This window comes from Anolis carolinensis, chromosome 2 (genome assembly GCF_035594765.1).
Source record: "Anolis carolinensis isolate JA03-04 chromosome 2, rAnoCar3.1.pri, whole genome shotgun sequence".
Taxonomy (NCBI): Eukaryota; Metazoa; Chordata; class Lepidosauria; order Squamata; family Dactyloidae; genus Anolis; species Anolis carolinensis.
In genome coordinates, this window is record NC_085842.1 from 282,039,034 (window position 1) to 282,059,908 (window position 20,875).

Here is a 20,875-nt window from a genome sequence, read left to right on the forward strand (position 1 = left end):
TAAGGGTAGATGGTCATCCTGAGTTAATTTTTTTGAGTTACTTAGGATTGTTTGTACTTGGGTGGCCTTTTATCCAGGAAAGCGACAGGTTGTGGAAAAGTTGGTTGATGTGGTCCTTCAGAACTCTATCCACATATTCCAACAGGTTTAATCTTTACAGAAGACTGGTTTCTCTTTTAAGGAAGAAATAACCAGCCTCGTCTGCGCCGCTTCTACGCAGTATCTGCTTCTTACTGACAAGAGGCAGAGCAGGCCAGAGTAGATCAATATCCAAACATGCAAAAAAAAATGCAGACCAAGAATAGTCTTCCTTAATTAATGATCTGCATCCATCCCACCCTCCTCCGGAATTAAAATGTGAGGCAAGAGGCAAGAAAAGGGTTATGCTACAAAAGTGTTTAATGAGTGCATGCATGCCCGATACAATAATCAATAAACTTAATATGAATTCAAATTATTTACCGTTGTAAACATTTTACAAAAAGCACTGATTTATCTGAATATACAGTCCTTGATGGGAAACATCATTCAAAACAATAAGTGGCACCATTTTCTTTAAAAAAGCTGACAAAACCCAATATGCATATTATTTCAGTACAACTCTAAACAAGAGAAATCAAATGGTATAAAAAGTGTACAGCAAAGATTTCCTATCAAATTCTGGAAGCTGTAAATATATTTCAAGGTAGCGGAACAGTCCTAATATAGTTGTAACTGATCAAATTACAGTAAAGTGTGTTCTATCCAGTTATACTTTGCTGTCAAAACACTTCCTTGGCAATTGGCTGTATTTTTCCCCAAAAGACAGCAAGACTTTGGCAATTGGAGTTCTTGAAACAAATTGAAAGTTCAAGAGACAGTCACAGCATCTTCTTTGTGGAAGGTGAAGTACACACCAAGGCTCAGAGAGGTTGTGAAAATTGGTTCCAAGTGGAAGAAAGTGCAAGTGTCCTGCACAGATAGCTTAAAGCTGCTGGTATGTTCAGTCACCAACAGGATCTTTGTTTTTGTTTTTGTGTTTTGCATAGTTCACACATCACTGGAAACGTGAAATGTGTGTTCTATTTTTGGCAAGAGCAAAGAGTAAGTGATATCGTGAAAGTTGTCGTACTGAACATGCTGGATCAAGCAGAAAGCTGCTACCTGATGCTGTTAGACACAGAATACTGATTTTGCTTTTGTTGAAGCAGTTCTGTAATTGCCAGCAGCTTTTTCAACACATGCTGTTAAAAAGGGTATATAATTAAGGTATTAGCAAAGATTTTCTTCTATTGATCAATTAACATACTACAGTGCTCCTGAGCCTCAGATGTACACAGCTTTTTGTGCAACTTTAAAACAGAGGTATGGAACACCTGGTGCTTTAAATAAGGTTTTATTATAGCTTCGATCCAATCGTACCATTGATAAGAATTACTAGAGGGGTGGGAGTTGCAGCTCAATTACATAAGGGCCACATGATTTTTAGTCATGTGAAAGGATCAAATCACTGAGTCTTTGGAATAATTTGGACTGTGACTAGAGAAGGACAGGTTGCTTACCTGTAACCATGTTTCTTCGAGTGTACTCTGTGAATTCACACTAATGGAGAGGCTGCGCCTGCGCAGGTCCCAACGGAAACTCTTCCCAAGCTGAAGTTTAAATTTTGGCGGTAGCCACGCCCCTCCGTCCCCGGAGGGCATATAAGGCAGCCCTTGGCGTCTGCTCTCCAGTTCCTACGCCGCAAAGGCAACGAGAAAGGAAGAGGGTTTGCCAGAGGGGAAGGAAGGGCGGGCTTGTGTGAATTCACAGAGTACACTCGAAGAAACATGGTTACAGGTAAGCAACCTGTCCTTTTTCTTCGTGTACTCTGTGAATGCACACTAATGGAGACTAGCAAGCTTAGGTCTCGGAGGCGGGCTAAGCAAACCCTGACAACGAGAAAACTGTCCAAACATATGTTTATTAAACATGAAAACATCAAAGAAACCCTGGTCCAAGGACCCATTAAGGTATTGCATCAAACACACGCCAAACACCGAAGGCAGTTCGGTCAGGCATGATATAACCCTTTAAGAGCACATGTGAAAAACAGGAAAACATCATTCCCCTAAGGGGGAAGGCAATAGCAATAAGGCACGGATCATCAGGAGAGTAGTGCAAACATGTATCAAACAGGAAAAAACAACAAGAGGGTCGCATGAGAAAAGGCACCCACATAGAAGTCATAAATGCAGAAGGTTAGGACAAGCATGAGGATAAAACCGCCCTAGCAAAGGCGGCATCCTTCAAAGTCTTTTGGTCTAACCTGTAGTGAGACACAAATGTAAGGGGGTTAGACCAGATCGCTGCCTTGCAGATGGAGTCCAGGGAAATGCCCCTTAGGAAGGCAGTCGACGTGGAGAGACCTCTCGTCGAACGCGGGCGGACCGACGGGGGAGGAGGTCTTTTGGCTAGTTCATAGGCCAGTTCAATGGCCTGAGCAATCCAGTGTGAGAGTCTTTGAGAAGAAATAGGATTGCCCAGTTTATCTGGGGCATGGGCCACAAAAAGTTTTGGGGTCTTTCGAATGTCCTTAGTACGGTCTCGGTAGAACAGAAGTGCTCTACGCACATCAAGGAGGTGCAGTCTCCGCTCAAGGGGAGACGAGGGGTCTGGGAAGAAAGCGGGAAGGACAATGTCCTGGTTAAGGTGAAAAGCAGAGACCACCTTGGGAAGGAAGGTGATGTCCGGACGGAGAACGGCGCGGTCGTGATGAAAGCGGAGGTAGGGTTCATCGACCCGAAGGGCCGCCAGCTCCGAGGGTCTGCGCGCTGAGGTTATGGCCACCAAGAAGGCAACTTTCCAAGAAAGGAGACGTAGGTCGGTCGAGGCCAAAGGTTCAAAGGGAGAAGCAGTGAGCTGGGAAAGGACAAGCTCGAGGTTCCAGCCTGGGGTAGGAGGTTGGGCCGGTGGGCAGATGTTGTTGTATCCTTTTAAGAAGGTCTTGACGAGGTGATCGGAAAACAATGATGGTCTACCATGCTGCTGAAAGCACCATGATAGAGCGGCCAGGTAAGATTTCATAGAGGCAAGAGAAAGCTTTTGTTCTGCTAGAGACATAAGGAAGTCCAGCACAATCGGTATCGAGGTTGGGAAAGCAGTGATCCCTCGGGAGCGAAGAAAGGAACGAAAGCGAGAGACTTTATAAGTGTAGGCCCTGGTTGTAGCCGGCTTGTGAGCTGCGCGGAGGACCTCTTGTAAGTTCTGCGGGAGGGAGGTCAGGCGAGAATCCTCCAAGCAGTGAGATGTAGAGAGGGGAGATCCGGATGCAGAATCTGGCCGTTTTCTCTGGATAAGAGGTGTGGTAGGAGAGGCAGAGTGAAGAAGGTCGCCTTGGAAAGATGAAGAAGAGCCGGGAACCACGGTTGACGAGGCCAGGCTGGCGCTATCAGGATCGCCGACATCGGTACCGATCGGAGCCTCTGGAGGACCTTCGGTATCAGAGGAAAAGGCGGAAAGAGATAGATTGGTTCCGCCGACCAGTCCAGAAGGAAGGCGTCTCCCAGGCAGCCTGGAGAGGAGGACGGGAGAAGTCTTGCCCCGTACCGAGGCAGCTGAGCGTTCTGGGGAGAAGCGAAGAGGTCTAGGGTGGGGAAACCCCATTTGAGAAAGAGAGAAAGAAGAGTCTCGGGGTCGAGCATCCACTCGTGGGAGGAAGTCGTCATTCTGCTGAGGGCATCTGCCAAGTCGTTGTGGATCCCGGGAAGGTGAGTCGCCGAGATTTGGATGTTGTGGGCTATGCACCAATGCCACAGTTGGGAGGAGAGAAGCATCAGCTTCCTTGAGCCCGTGCCGCCCTGTTTGTTGATGTAGAATACTGCTACTGTGTTGTCTGACTGTACGAGGACAGATCTTTGGGAGATCAGGCGGGAGAAGGCTTTCAGAGCCTTGAAGATAGCAAGGAGTTCGAGAAAGTTTATGTGATTGGCCTTCTCGGAGGGAGACCAGAGGCCCCGAACAGTGAGGCCCTTCATGTGGGCTCCCCAGCCGAAATTGGATGAGTCTGTGGTTATGGTGATCGAGGGAGGAACCGAGTGAAACGGAAGACCCCTGCAGACGTTGGAGAGGGACTTCCACCAGAGAAGCGACCGACGAACATGAGGCGGGATCGAGAGAAACCTCGAGTTGGGGTGGCGAAATGGCTTGAAAACATCTATGAACCACCTCTGTAGGGACCGGAGACGGAGCCTGGCGAACGGGGTCGTGAGGACTGTGGAGGCCATGTGGCCCAGCAGTATTTGAATGGATCGAGCCCGAACTCTTCGGTGGGTCTCGCAGAAGATGATTTGATGACGGAGAGCTAGAAACCTGTCGAGCGGGAGCGAGACAGTCTGAGCGATTGAGTCGAACAGGGCGCCGATGAAGCGGATCTTGTTCGACGGGATGAGGTGAGATTTTTCGTGGTTTAGCTGGAGACCGAGAGAATCTAGAAGAGAGAGGGTGTAGTCGACGTGTCGACGGAGTAGGACAGGGTCGGATCCGACCAGAAGCCAGTCGTCTAGATAGGGAAAAACTGTGATCCCCTGGAGCCGGAGGTGGGCAGCCACGACAGCGACGACTTTGGTAAAGACCCTTGGGGCGGTAGCGAGGCCAAAGGGCAAAACGGTGAACTGGTAGGTTTGGTCGAGGACCTTGAAAGAGAGGAAGCGCCTGTGGTTTTCTCGAATCGCCACGTGGAAATAGGCGTCTCGGAGGTCTATAGACACGAAGTAGTCTCCGCGCTGAAGCATCGGGAGGATGGAGGCGATGGAGACCATCCTGAACTTGGTTGGGCGTATGAAGACATTGAGCATGCGCAAGTCTAGAATTGGGCGGAGGCCCCCACCCCTCTTCGGGACCGTAAAGTACCTGGAGAAGAAGCTTTGAGGGTCCTGTGCCGATGGAGAAGGCCGAATAGCCCCTTTGGCGAGGAGAGCGTCGACCTCTGCGAGAATTTCTTGAGAGGGGTTGGAGAGAAGGACCTGACCGGTGGGAGGGAGTTCTTCGAATTCTAAGGCATAGCCTTCTTGGACAATTTTTAGAACCCAGGCATCTGAAGTAATAGATTTCCACCGGTGAAAGAAGGGAGCCAGGCGGTCTATAAAGAGACCATGAGGTTGATTTGGTGGAGGAGAGGGGTGTGGAGGAGTGAGAACGACATCGGTACCGGAGAAAGAGTCTTTGGAAGGAGAGATGGCGTCAGGAACGCCGGATAGGTTGACCAGCGGTGGGGGTGGCCCGGCCGCGCTGTCTTTGAGGTTGTGCGGCCCGACGGGGCTGATGGCGATTTTGGTTGTTTGATACCGAGGGACGTCTGAAAGATTGCTGGCGGTAAGAAGGAGGCGGGAAGCGTCGAAAGCGTTGAGGAAACCACTTGGTGCGGTGAGCCTGGGGTTGATCGCCGCATTTAGTGGCTAGAACTTTAAAGTCATGGTTGGTTTTAAGCTTGTCATCGGTGCCAGCATTAAAGAGGCCCATGGCGTCGAAGGGGAGGTCCTCGATGACCTGCCTCGAGGAAGAAGATAAGCCGGAAGATCTCAGCCAGGCGTGGCGGCGAATGGCAATGGCGTGGGCGATCATCTTGCCGGCCGTGTCGCCCGTATGCTTAGCCATCTGGATTTGATGATGCGCTAACGAATCGGCCTCTTGTTGGAGGGTGGACATGACCGACCGGTCTTCGTCGGACAACTTCGCGAAGAAGGGCTGAGCTTTTTCCCAGAGGATCTGCTGGTATGCCCCCATACAGGCCCCATAGTTCGCCATTCGACAAAGTAGAAGGGCTCCGGAGTAGAGCTTTCTGCCGACCGCGTCGAACCTTTTACCCTCTCTGTCTGCAGGGGTAGTGGATTCACGACCGGAGGACTGAGAGGCCTTCACGACCATGGAATTCGGGTCGGGGTGGTGTTTAAGCCATTCTAAGGTGTCGTCATCCGTACGATACCAAGACTCGATTCTCTTCGAGGTAGGAGGGATCGAGGAGGGGGTTTTCCACGAAGATTGGATAACATCGAGGAGATAGGGTAAGAACGGCAACAGCGTGGCTGGAGGGGCCTGGGCTTGGACCCGTTTGAAAACCGGGTCAGTTACTGCTTTGGAAGTCTGTTTAATTTCTAAACCCAGGGCATCAGCCATTCTAATCATTTGCTCGGAGAAAGCCCGAATGTTGTCGGTAGGCGAAGGAGGATCCACCTCATAGGCATCATGGGGAGGAGAGAGATCGAGGCCTAAGGATACCACCGAGGCCGAGAGAGCAGAATCCGGGCGATCAATCTCTATCTCATCGTCCCCAGCCCCTTGAGGGGACTGGGGGGGAGATGACAACACAGTCTCTGGTGGCGGCACCGCCTCAAGAGCAGGAGCTATCTGCAGCCGAGTTTGTTTGGAGGCCGAAGCCTGGACCGCTCGAGCCAGGCGAGTGGTTTGTCTACCCCGTTCCGGTGTCGAGGTCGGGGGAAAAAGCTGCTGACGAGATGAACGATGAGAAGCAGCAGGTCGAGGAGATGGGACCCTGACCACTGTCTGAGTGGAGTGGTGGGGTGAGTCCTGCAACTCGCCGTCCGAGAGTTGGTGAGGAGAAGGCTGGCGAGGTCGCTGAGCGGGAGCGATCGGAGAAGACCTTCTAGAAGAAGTTGCCGAAGAAGGGACATCCATCTTGGAGGAGGCAGAAGAGGAAGAGCGTTGGGTTGCCCTCTTCTTAGCGAGCGGTTGTTTTGATGGAACCCTCAGGGATTTACCCGGTGTGGGAGGGATCATTGCTGAGTCGGATTGGGTCCGACGAGCTTCCTCATGAGCCCTTTTAAAGGCGATCTTCATCGCGGAGGTCGATGGAGGAGCCCCGAGCTGGGATCGAGCCGAGGAAACGGAAGCTACCGAGCTCGACGTCGAGGAAGGACCGACCCGACCAGAACGTGTCGACACCGTGGCCGTGGTGAGAGTGCACGGTGGTTTAGCGGCCTTGGACGACCTGGAGGCTCTGGACGCCTTAGACGAGACCGAAGGGGCTTTAGCCGCTGAAGACGACATCGATTCCGGGTTAAGCGGCGACTTCGTGCCCGAAGTCGACGGAGCGGGTTCAGGAGCGAGCGATTTTTCGTAGAGCGCCGCTCTAAGCCTCGCGGCTCTATTTTTTCGAGCCTGGGCCGTTAGGGCCAGGCAGAAACGGCAGGTACCGACGACATGTGCTTCTCCGAGGCAGTAGAGGCACTTGGCGTGGCCGTCGGAGTCAGGAATTTTAGCGGCACACTGAGTGCAGCGCTTGAAGCGAGTCGTAGACATGAGAATCCGAAGTGAACCTTGCGGCGGAAAAAAAGGAACTGGAGAGCAGACGCCAAGGGCTGCCTTATATGCCCTCCGGGGACGGAGGGGCGTGGCTACCGCCAAAATTTAAACTTCAGCTTGGGAAGAGTTTCCGTTGGGACCTGCGCAGGCGCAGCCTCTCCATTAGTGTGCATTCACAGAGTACACGAAGAAAAATGGGTAATATAAAGCCCTCCAGGTAATTACATATGGGGTTCTGTAGGTAACCTGGCTTGTCAATAATAAGCAGAAAGCTGTATTACTAAGTCACTCTGCTTACTGTGCCAAGCAGTTGAAAAATGGTGGATCTCTGATTTCTGTTATATTGTTATATGCAACCAATCATTCCCCTTCTCTGGTTTATTCTGTATCAACAATCTGATGAAGGGAAGCTGACTGTTGCTAGAATTTGCAATAAATCAACTGTTGAGCAAAACTATTGTATTCTGTTTATCTGCTCTCACTGGAAGCAGAAACAAATAAGCAGAGTGAGCTAACATATTGTTCATGCAAGCCAGAGTTGTAGGTCCTTAGTTTATTTTATTGTGTGAACAGACCTACTGTGTCTCATGTATCAGAAAGTAATTAGCTCCACTGATTTAACCATTTTTAAAGTATATTAACAATTTGCAATTAGGTAAACATTTAATATTTGGCTTTCTTCAATTTATTCATTTGATTGCCTCTAACTACAGTGTTGTTTTAGTATGTGAAAGGATCCATTACATATATAAAAGGAACTATTATCTAAGTCAATTTATTCATTCACAAATCTGTGAATGTTACAACTGACAAAACACAGCCTGAGGGAAATAGTATTTTACTAACCTAGTTTAATGATGAGTTAGGGTGAGATGGCTTGACAATCCATATGAATCTCACTCTTTTAAGAATTTGATTTTGATACTTTTATATGCTAAAATGTGTCATACTATGAAAGCACTTCAGATTTATCAAGTACCAGATTGTTCTGCTATTTGGAACACAGAAAACATGGGCCAGGAGCAATCTGCAATATTTAAAGAGCCCTCTGAACAAACTTTCTTAAGTAGATTCTGAATATGTTTTGTTTCAAATCTGAAAGAGCCCCATATTAAACTAAAGGTAGAACAGAAGGCACCAATTCACCTTTTACAGTTCATAGAGGTAGAGTTATCTATGTTCTGCTATCATTCACTTTCATACATTTCTATGTTACTAAGAAATTGGTTCTTTAAACATAAATTATGAGAACAGAAAATTGTGCTTAGCTTGTTCCCCATGTTTGTAATTAGTGCCTAAATGAAATGAAGGAAAGCCCATTTTTGAGAACAGCTCTTACCTGCATTGCCCCTCGTTCATTACTCAGTGTTCGCAGCTCATCAGAATGTGCTACACAGATTTCATGAAGGGCTGCTAGATCACGTGACAAGTCAGTTCTAGAAGGCTCTGTAGTGTCTGGAAGTTCAGGTACATTCTTTAACACAAAAAGTTAAAAAAGTTCAGAACTGTTGTGAGAACAGTAAAAAAGAAAGCATGGCATATTTATTCTCACCAATTCCAGCAAGCAAAACCTACCACCACAATCTGCAGTATCTACTCATACAGAGAATGTTTCCCTTGTGTACAGGAAACATAAAAGCCTAAATGATAAAGTTTTGAATACAAGGGCAGTGCATTACACTAATCAATAATAAGGCATGTATCACTATGTCCAGATCCAGCATTTTAAGGAATGGGTACCGTTGGCACACAAGCTTAAATAGACAAAAGCTCTCCTTACCACTACAGAACCCTGGGCCTCCAGTTTCAGAGCTGTGTCCAGGAGTAAACCCAAACTACTGACACAAAATCTACTACAGTTTTAACTAAGATCTTTCACAATAGGAAACGAGACTATGGCCCACTGATTGCAAACACTCACTATACATTCCAATCCTCAAGAAGGGAGATACAAGGGATCACTGTTATGAGTCCTTTCAGAGCAGTCCATAGTTTTTCATGATCTACATAACCAAAAGCTTTGTTATAATCTATAAAGCAGAGACAAATCTTTTCCCCCCTGAAAATCTTTAGTACATTTCATTATCCAATCTGTTTGCAATTATGTCCCCTAATCCTCTCCCTTTTCTCAACCCAATTTGAACATCTGCCATTTCCTGCTCCACAGATGGTCTTTGTTGAGGAATTTTGAGCATTACCTTGCTTGCATGAGAAATTGATCTTGAGATTACTTTGGGGGCTGGAATGTATAGAGTGTTTCCAATTGATGGGCCATAGTTTTGTTTTTCATACTTATTTACAAATTATTACTAGAGTAGATTCTGTGTATGTAGCTTAAAGCAACTCTGTTGGTGTGCTATCTGTTCAAAGCAATGACCCACTCATTTAAAGACCCACAATTCTTTGCTGCTATTTTGCTTTAAAAGGACTTAATGTGGCATGGGAAAAACTTTGAAGAAGAATTGTGCAGGAATAATATATGATTGAGTATGTGAATAGAATCTGGGCAGGTAGACTGAAGCAGTAGTAAAGTGCCCATCTACTGGCATAGAATCTCCAGCATGGTTACCCAGAATTTGGCTTTTGTGCCTCCTCCCTCAAAAAAAAAATTCTTCATACCTTCCCTTAAAGATAAGTCGGTAGGTCATACATTCAACTGCAGTCCCAACGAGGGGGGGGGGGGATCAACTGCATCAACTGCTACATTTTTCATGAAAACTAAAGTAAATATCGATTCAGAGAGTTTAACTTCAACTAGGGCTAACAGTTTCGATTAGGCCTAGATCAGCTGCATCTCAAAATATACCTCAGAGCACTACATGGCATCTGGAAGTATTGGTTACAGGCAGAGCTACAAAAAACAATTTTAAAGAACATTCTGTAATTTCTGAAGTGAGTATGTAGAGCATAAAGTAGAGAAGACGGTGGGAATCAATCTTCTTACCCCAAGTTCATCCAAAAACATGATCATTCGATGTTTGTTACTCTTGATAAAAGGATTTACACCTTCCATATAGGGCTCCTAAAATTCAAATTACAGAGTTACTACCTTATTCATTCTACATATACCTAGGAAAGGTTTTTATTCCTGGATTTTATTTATACCCTATTATAAATACAGTATTTTAAACTTCTTTCTTACTGCAGTCTTGCAGAAGACAAGTACTGTATAATCAAAACAATTTTTAAACACAAATAAAAGATTGTCATGAGATTAAATTACTACTGAGAAAAAAACTAAAGGTTTAGAGAAGTGAACGTGTTAGAGCTGTTTGAAAATCACAAGAATATTGACATCTTGCTAATGTCTTCTAAGAAGATTCAATGTTTTGAGATTAGATTTGCCGTTTAAACTTTATATATAGGAAGAATGGCGTCCAACAGAGGTCCAAGTGACTGGACTTCAACTGGTAAGTGCGTTCACATGGACAGATAATGTTCTTAAGATGGGAGATTTCCATACTGTGTAAGATCAAAAAGTCAGTGCAGAAAACATAAAACACATTTAGTACATGCTGCTATCCATTACTCATTAGGGCAAGATATGCATATTTGAGCCTATCTAGTTAATAATATTCAAGGAAGACTCAGAGAAAGCCAACTGTAATAATCAAGTTTGAAAAAGCAACCAAGTTACAGTTCTGTCTCCTTTGACTTTTCTTCTTTTGAATTCCAGAATGGAAGTTTGTGTGTATGTGCAATTTGCACAATATTGTGTAAAATCTGAGGTGAGGTTTTTCAAAGTTATGGTTTGGTTCAGTTATTCTTTCAAAGCATGAATGCTAAACTCCTCTACATATATGCTCTTTTGTTCTCTGGTGATGGTGGCTCTTCTACAGTCAGTGAGAGGGCAAGAGTTATGTCCACATTTATTTGTTTACATATTTTATCCTGCTATTCTATCACAAGATGTTTATTGATCAAATCAGTACATAATTTAAACACAATAAAAATGTATTAAGAATTCAAACAAGTAAAATCCATTATTAAATGAGCATGGACATTAGCTCCACCATATATATATATATGTATACACACACACACACAGAAAGGATTTCACTTATGGTTAGTTTTGTGTTTACCTTTGCCCCAAACTCAACTAAATTTGCTAGATTCTGCACAGACTTGGCGACCAGCGTCAGTGTTCTTGCAGCAGTAGGAGAAGGAGAATCTGAGATAGAGTTTGAAAATTACAACTCATGTTGTGACAGTACAGTAAGTACACTGGCTGATAACTAGATTAGCTGCCAGGCCAACTAAGGGCATAGGCATAGAGCTAAACAGCAAGGTTCTTTCCTCCCTCCTAAGCAAAAGCAAGCTTCCCTATTCCATTAAATGGTGCACTCTTAGCTGACTGGGGGGCAGGAAGCCTTACCAAACCAGAGCATTTCCTTTCTTGCAATAGAAAACATATGAGCAGTTTCTTTTTGAAGAACTGGAGTAAAGAACCCCATATAGACATTTAAGAAAGCATAAGCATACAATGGCCCATCTAATAATTTTCAAACTAGTTAAAAAATAACAGGACTGATGTATTTGGGTGCTTGCACATTCCTCTGATACATTCACTACATTACATTGAATTAGCATGATAGTTTTATTGAACAAAACTATATGAAGCTAGTTTAAAAAAAATAAAGTCACTATAGCTGCACAAAAAAGCCTAAGGGAGGTTTAGCAGTAGAAGCTGAAGCATAGTTGCTGGGTTGTCTAAGGCCCAGTTCACCATGCAACCCATCAATACAAGATCATTATACTTCTGTAACTGCCCTTCCAATGAATTTAATTATGCTATATTGACAACAGACAATCCCCCCCTCCAAACCAATAAGAAAGTATTTTCTCAGTCATGTATGATTATCTCAATACTGCCCAAAGCAGTGATTCTCAGCTATGTCATTGGGGGTGGGAAAGGGCAGGGAGACAGCAAGGGACTAGCATTCTATTTGTCCCCACTGGGGACAATTCTTTCTTTCTTTCCTGACAGCTTGCCAGGGACAGTTAGCCCTGTTCTAAAGTACTTACCTGAGATGATATTAAACATTCTTGGATTCAGAATGGCAGGACAAATTAGTCGAAGAAAAACAAAACCACTGAAAAGAGAAAAATAAGAACTTTTTATCTAAACATGAAAAATATTCCTCAAAATATGTCTTTAGAACACAATAAGTTTGGAAAAAAATCCACAAAGATCCTAAGTGTGTCCTTACAAGATGGTTATAAAACTCAACAGTATCTCATTTTCAACTCCAAAATATGACAGACACAGATGAGCATTTCATTGTCTACTTGCACCTGAGTGTGTTAAATTTCTATTTACTATTTGGCAGGATGATCACAGCAGTTCCAAGGATGTAGAAAATACAGATTGTTTTACTAAGTAGTTATGTTTGAATGCTAAGATGAATTATTGTACATGTTATATAGTTATATGCCTAGCAAATTTTCTAAAAATTGATAGTGCCTGCTCATTGTAACAATCTTCCGTATGAGCTTGCTCATCTCTAATTACTTCTGATGAGCCATGCTTCAGACTTCATGTTTTAGTGGGGCTAAGCCAGCCTTGGGTTAAGTATTCTACAGGAATCAGAATCTTTCTGATTTTGGAAGCTAAACTGGGTCAGCCCTGGTTAGTACTCGGATGAGACCAGATTCTGTATGCTATATTTCTGAGGTAGGAATTTGCAAAATGACATCTTGAACATTCTCTGCCTAACTTCAAGACACACACACAGATTAAACTCTTATCAGAAACAGAGCTTTGCCTGTTGCAGTATCACAATTCCAATTCTATTCTGAGTAAAAACTATTGTCATTTTTTTCTCTCTGCTGGCTTTGTGAAGGCCATTCGTTCTTTTTCTTGGAAAATAAGAGGAGTCAAAGCTAGTGCTGATTAGTACTTGGATGGGAGAACACCAAGTAATACCAGGTTTAAAAGTGTGTATTTCAGACAAAATAATTTGCAAAACCACTTCTGAAATTTACTGGCCTGAGAAAATCCTATGATATTCATGGGGTTACTATTGTCCCTAAATAAGGAGAAAAGTGGAATAAAAATAAATTAAAACAAGTTGTCAGGCAACTTGAAGGCACATACACTGTTGTAGTTGGGTCAAGGGGCAGCTCTGGTACTACTGCTAGTAGGAGAAAAGGGGATAACAGGGAACAGGTGTCTGATGAAGAACAGCAAGTGAAAAGGATTTGTGAAATACTTATGGCACCCTCTGAGGATGAAACGTTTGAAGGATTCTCTTGTGGGGAAGAGGAGATGCTAGAGGATGATGAGTTGACAGAGAGTAGAGGGATTAAAAGGTCAACTTGGGAGCAAGAGTCTGATGGGGAGAGGGAAAGAAAGAAGATCCGGGAAATACTTATGGCTCCCACGGAAGATGAAATGTTTGAGGGTTTTTCTGGGGATGATGGGTTTGGGAGTGAGATGGAGAATGCTGATTGGACTCAAGTAAGTGTGGATGATGAGCCAGCTCATGGAGCTGCATCAGGGGATTGGCAAGCCTCTCATACTTCTGGGACATGGGGAGATATAAGTCTTGAACGGAGATGGAGGGACTGGAGAGATGAGGGGCGAGGCCCTCTAACAAGATCAAGATCAGCTGCAAGGAATAAGGAGAGGGGGGAGGTCTCATCAGGATCAGACTCTGATGAGTAAGTTAAAAGTGGAGTTTGGAGAATTGTTGCCTTGCAGAAGGCAAGGTGTTTCTTGGGACGTTGCTTTGTCGCTGCCTGTCTCCTTGGGTCCTGGCTGTACAGCTTTGTGTGTTCCTGTGTCTGGTCTACTTCCTGGATTGGCATTCCTGGCTCTTCGACTCCGGTCAGTTCCTTGGCGACGACTTCGCTTGCTCCCACTTCAGCGTTTCCTGCTCTGGCAATCCGTTTGGTATTCCTGGCTCTTCGACTCCGGTCTGTTTCCTGGTGACGACTTTGCTTGCTCCCGCTATAGTGTTCTCTGCTTTGCCACCTCGTTTGGCGTTCCGTTTGGCTCTTCTGGCTCTTCGACTCCGGTTTGTTTCCTGGTGACGACATCGCTCGCTCCCGCACTCCCTGCTTTGGGGTTCCATTTGGCGTTTTTGGCTCTTGACTCCAGTTTGCTTCTCGACAATGGCTTTGGACATCCCCAGCGGTTTCTGGCTTTGTTTTTAGAGCAGTTAGCTCTTTTGACTCTCTCTGTGCCACAGTGTTGCGTGGCGTTTGTTTTCTGGAACGTTTTGACTGTGTTTAAACTGGATTATCTGGCTAGATAATCCGGATTATCTCTCTACTCCTATTTTAGTGCCTTTTGTTGCTGAAACTACTTCCTTTTGTTTATAACACTGAAGTTGTGTTTTTTGAGATTAACTTCTAATTTAATAAACGTTTGTTAACACTATTTGTGCGTGTGGAACTTTAAGAGGAGTCTGTGTCTTGACATATACACACACACAACTATATAATCTAAACGGATTTTTGTAAAATAACTGGTGATCAAATTCACTTATATTCAATTGTTGTATATACCGAATTTCGAAATCTAAAGTTCTAATGGAAAGATAACAAAGCCTTACCTAACTACTCTTGTTCTCATGGTTGTGTTGGCTGGCCACTTATTTTGAACAGACTTTTGTAAACAACCATAAATATATCTCAATGTCCTGTAAAAAAATGTAAGTAAGAACATTAATGTACACATCTAAATTTTTAGAGTATTCTATGTCTCTTAGTTAGCAGCGATTCAGGAAATTAATTTCAAAATTATACTTTCAGGTAGTTCACATTTCATCTATAAAATCAAGTGAGTATTTTGAATTAGAAAGAAAAGATGGACTAAGTGTTACGTAGAAGTAAAGCACTAAAAATAAAGACACCTAATAGAAAGGTCAAGTCTTCAAAGAAACACAACAGCTCTCTTCAGATATTAAACTGTGTATTCATTTTTATAATGCTCCATGAAAGTTTGTTTCAAGAAATAATACAGGTCAAATCTAAGTTGTTGGGCTATGCAATACAACCAAGTTCTGTTTACCAGCTTCATCCAACAGGCAATTGTTGAACCAAAAGAACTGACATCCAATGTACAGTATATACTCGAGTATAAGCCGACCCTAATATAAACCGAGGCACCTAATTTTACCACAAAAACTGGGAAAATTTATTGACTCGAGTATAAGCCGAGGGTGGAAAATACAGGAGCTACTGGTAAATTTCAAAATTAAAATAGATCTCAATGAAATTATTTTGAGGCAACAGTAGGTTAAAGCTTTTTGAATATTTACCGTATTTCAAAGAAAAACAGTAAACTAGCTCTCTAAGTGGAAAAGTAGGGTCAAAAAAACAATATGGTATTAACAATAACTTAGTAACAACAACTTCATTTGTACACTGTCCTATCTCCCCATGGGGACTCAGGCCAGCTTCCAACATAGTAGCAGGCCAGATACAGTTTAATTATCATTCAAATAATTGACAGTGCAGTGACATGCTTTTTGATCTCATGAGCTTCTCTGCTAGATGAACTGGAAAGGAGGAAATCTATGTCTCCCTTCAAGTTTACTTTCAAGGTTAACGGGAAAAAAATCTTCATCTACTTTCGACTATCCGTAGATTTCTGAGAAATGGAATGAAATTCTGGATCTAACATGGATGTTAATTTACTGATCCAAGACTAGAATTCTGGACAATATTTTTAAATGTGCGCATTAAGGATATTGAAAAAATGTTTAGTCAAAAATAAAGTTTGTTTTAAAAATAAATATATTAAAATGAAAGCTGAATACAAAGTGTACTTCCAAAAACAAATAGAATTATTGTAAATATTCTATATTTAGACATTGATAATGAACTTACGGGGGTAGTATTTCTGCAGCCATAAATATTTTCTCCACCAGCTCTGAAAGGATGCTCAGAAGATGTGCTAAATTTGTATTTACATCATCATTTTTTTCTAATTTTGACGGATTTAACTAGAAAAAGAATCAATAAAAATTAAAGAGAATTTATGTTCAATACATAAGCCAGCATTTTGTTCAAAATAAATATACATCTTTAAGACTACAGACGTTGTCAGCACACTGGATTCTTGATCTCAGCATCACAAAATTCTGATGAAATGGTTCATTTGATGTTCTCAAAGCCCCTCCAAAGTAGTGTGACACGCGTGTGATACCTAGTAAACTCTAGAAACAGTATCAGAGCCAGTATATGGATTTGGGTTTTGGAGCAATACTACTGAAGACCAGGATTTGAATTCTATTCATTAACAGGGAAGAACTTGGCTACATCACACTTAGAGGAAGATAATGGCAAACCTTTTCAGAATAAACCCTTGCAAGCAAATTCTATAATATGGTTGCTATAAATCGGAGTTGGCCTGAAAGCATGTAAACAGCAAAACAAATGTAAACAGTGATCTAGTCAAATTTCTGGACTTTTTTTCTTCTCTGTTCTTTTTTTGTCTCTCTCTTTTAACTCATGTAGCCTGATTCTACAGAACCCAAGATTATGAGTTATGGAGAACTCAAAAGCATGCATGTTTCTGAAATGCTGGCCCTTAAAGTGCATTACCTATGAACTATTTCAAGTAATATTTGTAATTTTCAAAAACAATATACTAAACAAACTGAGAAGATACACCAAAAAATCTCAACAACCCAATTTTGAACCAGTGTAATCCCGGATATTTTAAAAGGGAATCCAGATTAAAACTGTTCTGTCATGAAGCCTTTTGAACTGATTGGGTAGCTTATGTGATCCTTTAACGTGCTTTGAAGAAAATGCAGTAAATGCATGTTACAAAAAATGGCAATTTGCTCAGCTTTCATTGCTCCACTTTACAAATGGAAATGTTCATGATATCATTAACACATATTCTCACCTCACAAGATTGCTTGCTATCCATTATCTTTAAAATAGAATCTTTCAGAGCATGGTGAACGAAGCGTGTGGCTGTGGCTTTCATATACTGCTCCATAAGTGTACTTGCCAGTGTCGTGGCCCGGAATAAGGTAGTGGCTTCATCTGAACAAAGACAATGTATTCATAAACTGGATTTGAAAATTAAATTTGAAAATTTTACATTTAAGGGTGGCTAATAGCAAAAATGACGTTCTAGAAGGAAATGTATATTGGCACTTGAAATGGAAGGAGAGAATGGCCTGGAAAATTACTTTCAGTAATCTAAATTAATATATTCATACTGTACCTTCCACACATATTTCTCTGTCATTTAGTGTTCGCAGTAATAATGCCTCCAGTTTTTCATGGAGAAAAATTTTCAGTAAAATGCTAGCCAGCAGCGTTCGATCTTGTCCACACACACGTGACAAGGCATAAACCACATGCAGCTCTTTCTGCAGTACCAACTGAAAACAGAGATGGCAAAATCCTAAACTGACAATCATTATCAAAATATTCCTGGACACCACACATAAAAGCTATGTTCAAATTAATGACAGATACGAAAGATTATGGAGGATTTCAAAGATTTTTGAAAAACCTGCCCTCCATGTGCTCACAAGCAAGTCTAAAATTTATTTTAAGAGGCTTCCAATGTGTATTTAAAATGCCATAGTTCAATACCTCTTTAAACTCACTGTATTCCTCTTCTGGCATTATTTTCTCCATTGAATACCGTGCTCGGACACGTAAAGAGCCTGGTTCAATGCCTTTCAGAGGTATGTGTGAACTGAGCTGAAACCACTCATCTGTCGCCTGTCCTTTCTGAAGTCGGCTCAACTGACATCGCATAAACACTTACAAGAGAAAAAAATCAGAAACGTATTAGTCTCCTAACACAAGTACACGCCAATTAACTAATATTAACCAATATCTATTATTTGTTTAGCTCCAGTACTGTAATTAACTATTACCGTATATACTCGAATATAAGCAGAGTTTTTCAGCCCTTTTTAAAGGCTGAAAAAGTCCCCCTTGGCTTATACTCAAGAGAGGGTCCAGGCAGAAAGGCGTGGGGCTGAAAAAAGCCCTTGTTTAAGCCCCCACCAGGACCCTCACCTCTCTGCACACCAACCCAGCACTCACGGCAGTTCAATCGCTGTAAAACTGGCAATGTAGATGTACTTGAAGAAGGCAGCAAAGCCTGGCAGGGAGTCTGGGGAAGGAACGCCAGCCTTTCCCATAGGATTCAAAAGGCCACCAAAAGGGAAGAGATTGCAGGCTTTGGCTCACCCCTCTTACGTGCCTCTTGCATTGCTATGGATGTTTTTCACGCGTGCAGGAAGAGGAGCAGGGAGATATGCGAGTATGCGCCTGCCAAAAGGAAGATTTAGGGAGACGTGTGAGGCCTCCGCCTCCCTCTTCTACCCGCACGCGCCCCCCTTGCTCCTGCTTTTACCATGTGTGCGCACACACACGAGGCGGGGCAGGCAGGAAGCTGCTGATCTGCAATGAAATCCAGTTGCAGTACTCTTGGATTCCTGCTTGTCTCGCCGCAAGTGCACGCGGCGAAAACAGCAAAAGTTTTCGAGATGAGCAGGAATCCAAGAGCGCTCCTGCAACTGGGTTTCATTGCAGATCAGCAGCTTCCTGTTTGTCTCGCCACTTGCGCTTCCCTTGCTTTTGCTTTCAATGCATGCACACATCGATGCGATTCCCACCCCATTCCCTTGCCAGCCTTTCTCACTTTTCCTTATTTATATACACACAGCATTTCCCGCAAAATGTATAATTAAAATAAACTATGTTGATTATTGGAAGGATACATAAGCATATTGACATTGAAGGTTAGAATAGTGATTTGGAATACTCTTCTTTCTATCCCCAGCATCCTGAAATAGGGGTGAGGGGCTTCTCAGTAATTGCTCTGAAACACCCCAGAAAGGTAGAGCTGGGTGTCTTCCTTGCTATTTTTTTTTGTAAACAAGTGAAGATCCTTTTGTTTCATCAGGACTTGGGGGGCTGATTGTACAGGAAAAAAGACCTTTCATGTACTGTGCTTCCTATATTTGTTGTTCTTCCTTCTAATGTTCTGTATTTTATTTTATTTCAGTTATATTTTAAACTTTTGCATAATGTAAAAAAGCTGTATCTATTTTATCTCCTGTAAACCTGGAGTCCCAGACTGGGAGAAAGTATGAGCAATAATTCACAATAATTAATAATTGCAATCATTATCTCATTGGCATGCTTTCAATTCCATTCTGCATTTCTGTAGAATCCATTTGTTTGAGGTGGCCTCTGTCCCAGAGTTGTATACTTCAGAGAAACCATACTCTTTCGACCTCCACAATAAAGATTCAATCAGATTTGGACAGTCTTATATTAGAGTTTTATGTAAATATTCAAAAACATTTAACTTACAGATGCCTCAATGTAATTTTATTGGTATCTATTTTTATTTTGAAATTTACCAGTAGCTGCTGCATTTCCCACCCTCGGCTTATACTCAAGTAATGAGTTTTCCTAGTTTTTTGTGGTAAGATTAGGTGTCTCGGCTTATATTCGGGACGGCTTATACTCGAGTATATACGGTACATTAAAATGTTTATACAAGAAGAAAAAAAACAGAAAATATTTCATTCTGTTCTATCCACAGCAAGACATATATGAGACTTCATTTTAAACTCAGGAAACATGGTTATGTGTCTTGATAGTTTTACTATCACTTGCTATTGTACTGAATTCAAACAGCTATTCAGTAGAATAGAAAATAGACATTCATGTCTTCTCTTGCCCTCTCAAAAAATGAGGGAGGGCACACAAGGGCTATGAACCAGAACCTAAGAAGAATGCTAAAGTAAAATTGTTTGTCTGATAGTGCAAGCCAGAAAGTCATTGATTTTCATCAACTCTGTTATTTACATATGGGATTTTATATCTACAGGTTTAGGTATCCCTTATCTAAAATGCTTGGGAGCAGAAGTATTTCAGATTTTGGATTGTTTTGGGTTCTGGAATATTTGGATATGCAAATGAGATCAGAAGCTTCCAGGTTTTATGAAAGAAGAACAGCCTTTTTTAAAACTCATGGTGTAGCTGTCAATTCTGAAAGACCTGTAAAAAAGGATTATGGTGCTATTACTTGAGCTTTTTTTAGTTCATTTCAAAGGTACACAACTTACATATATCTGGGTCTTTACTCTTCTTCGTTTTGTTACTAAGACTGATTTCAAATCTATTGATATCAGATGAAAGATCACTAAGAAAAAATACAGAAAAATCTGATTCATAATTGAATGACAATAGAATTTTTTTTAAAAAAATGAAGTCAGTATTTAGTTTCATCTCATAAAGCCACAAATGAAAAACAATCAGAAACAGTGATTACCCAACCCAAACTGTATCTTTTTGGGGCAGAAATCACTTTTAAAAATTTTTTTTTACACATCAGTGAGATATCATTTACATTCTTAGGACTACATCTAAAGTCATATGAGCAATCCTCTGCTTGCAAAACAGGAATTCTCCTCCTTGCACTCCCCTGATGCCTCCAAATCTTCACTTTAGAGTCCTTCCCCCAAGAACAGATATAGGATTGTTTAGGAGGAATAAAAGAGTGAGAGGTAATCAGTTGTTCCAGTGATGTCTTTTCTGCTGGTCAATGGACACCACAGGATACAACATATACATTTAAAATATAACAGCACAA

General features: G+C 42.4%; 1 protein-coding gene across 1 annotated transcript in view; it reads right to left on the reverse strand.

Moving 5' to 3' along the window:
* Positions 1 to 381: 381 nt before the first annotated feature.
* The window catches only part of rasa1 (RAS p21 protein activator 1), a 65,718-nt gene continuing 45,224 nt past the window's right edge, over positions 382 to 20,875 (reverse strand). Inside the window, exons 15-25 of the mRNA XM_062972271.1 lie at positions 20,349 to 20,425; positions 17,848 to 18,020; positions 17,471 to 17,630; positions 17,144 to 17,286; positions 16,117 to 16,232; positions 14,838 to 14,924; positions 12,304 to 12,371; positions 11,361 to 11,449; positions 10,223 to 10,300; positions 8,618 to 8,752; positions 382 to 1,223 (exon numbers count right to left, since the gene is read on the reverse strand). Of these exons, the coding sequence (XP_062828341.1) occupies positions 1,140 to 1,223; positions 8,618 to 8,752; positions 10,223 to 10,300; positions 11,361 to 11,449; positions 12,304 to 12,371; positions 14,838 to 14,924; positions 16,117 to 16,232; positions 17,144 to 17,286; positions 17,471 to 17,630; positions 17,848 to 18,020; positions 20,349 to 20,425 (1,210 nt within the window). The 3' untranslated portion in view covers positions 382 to 1,139. The remainder of the gene's footprint in view (positions 1,224 to 8,617; positions 8,753 to 10,222; positions 10,301 to 11,360; positions 11,450 to 12,303; positions 12,372 to 14,837; positions 14,925 to 16,116; positions 16,233 to 17,143; positions 17,287 to 17,470; positions 17,631 to 17,847; positions 18,021 to 20,348; positions 20,426 to 20,875) is intronic.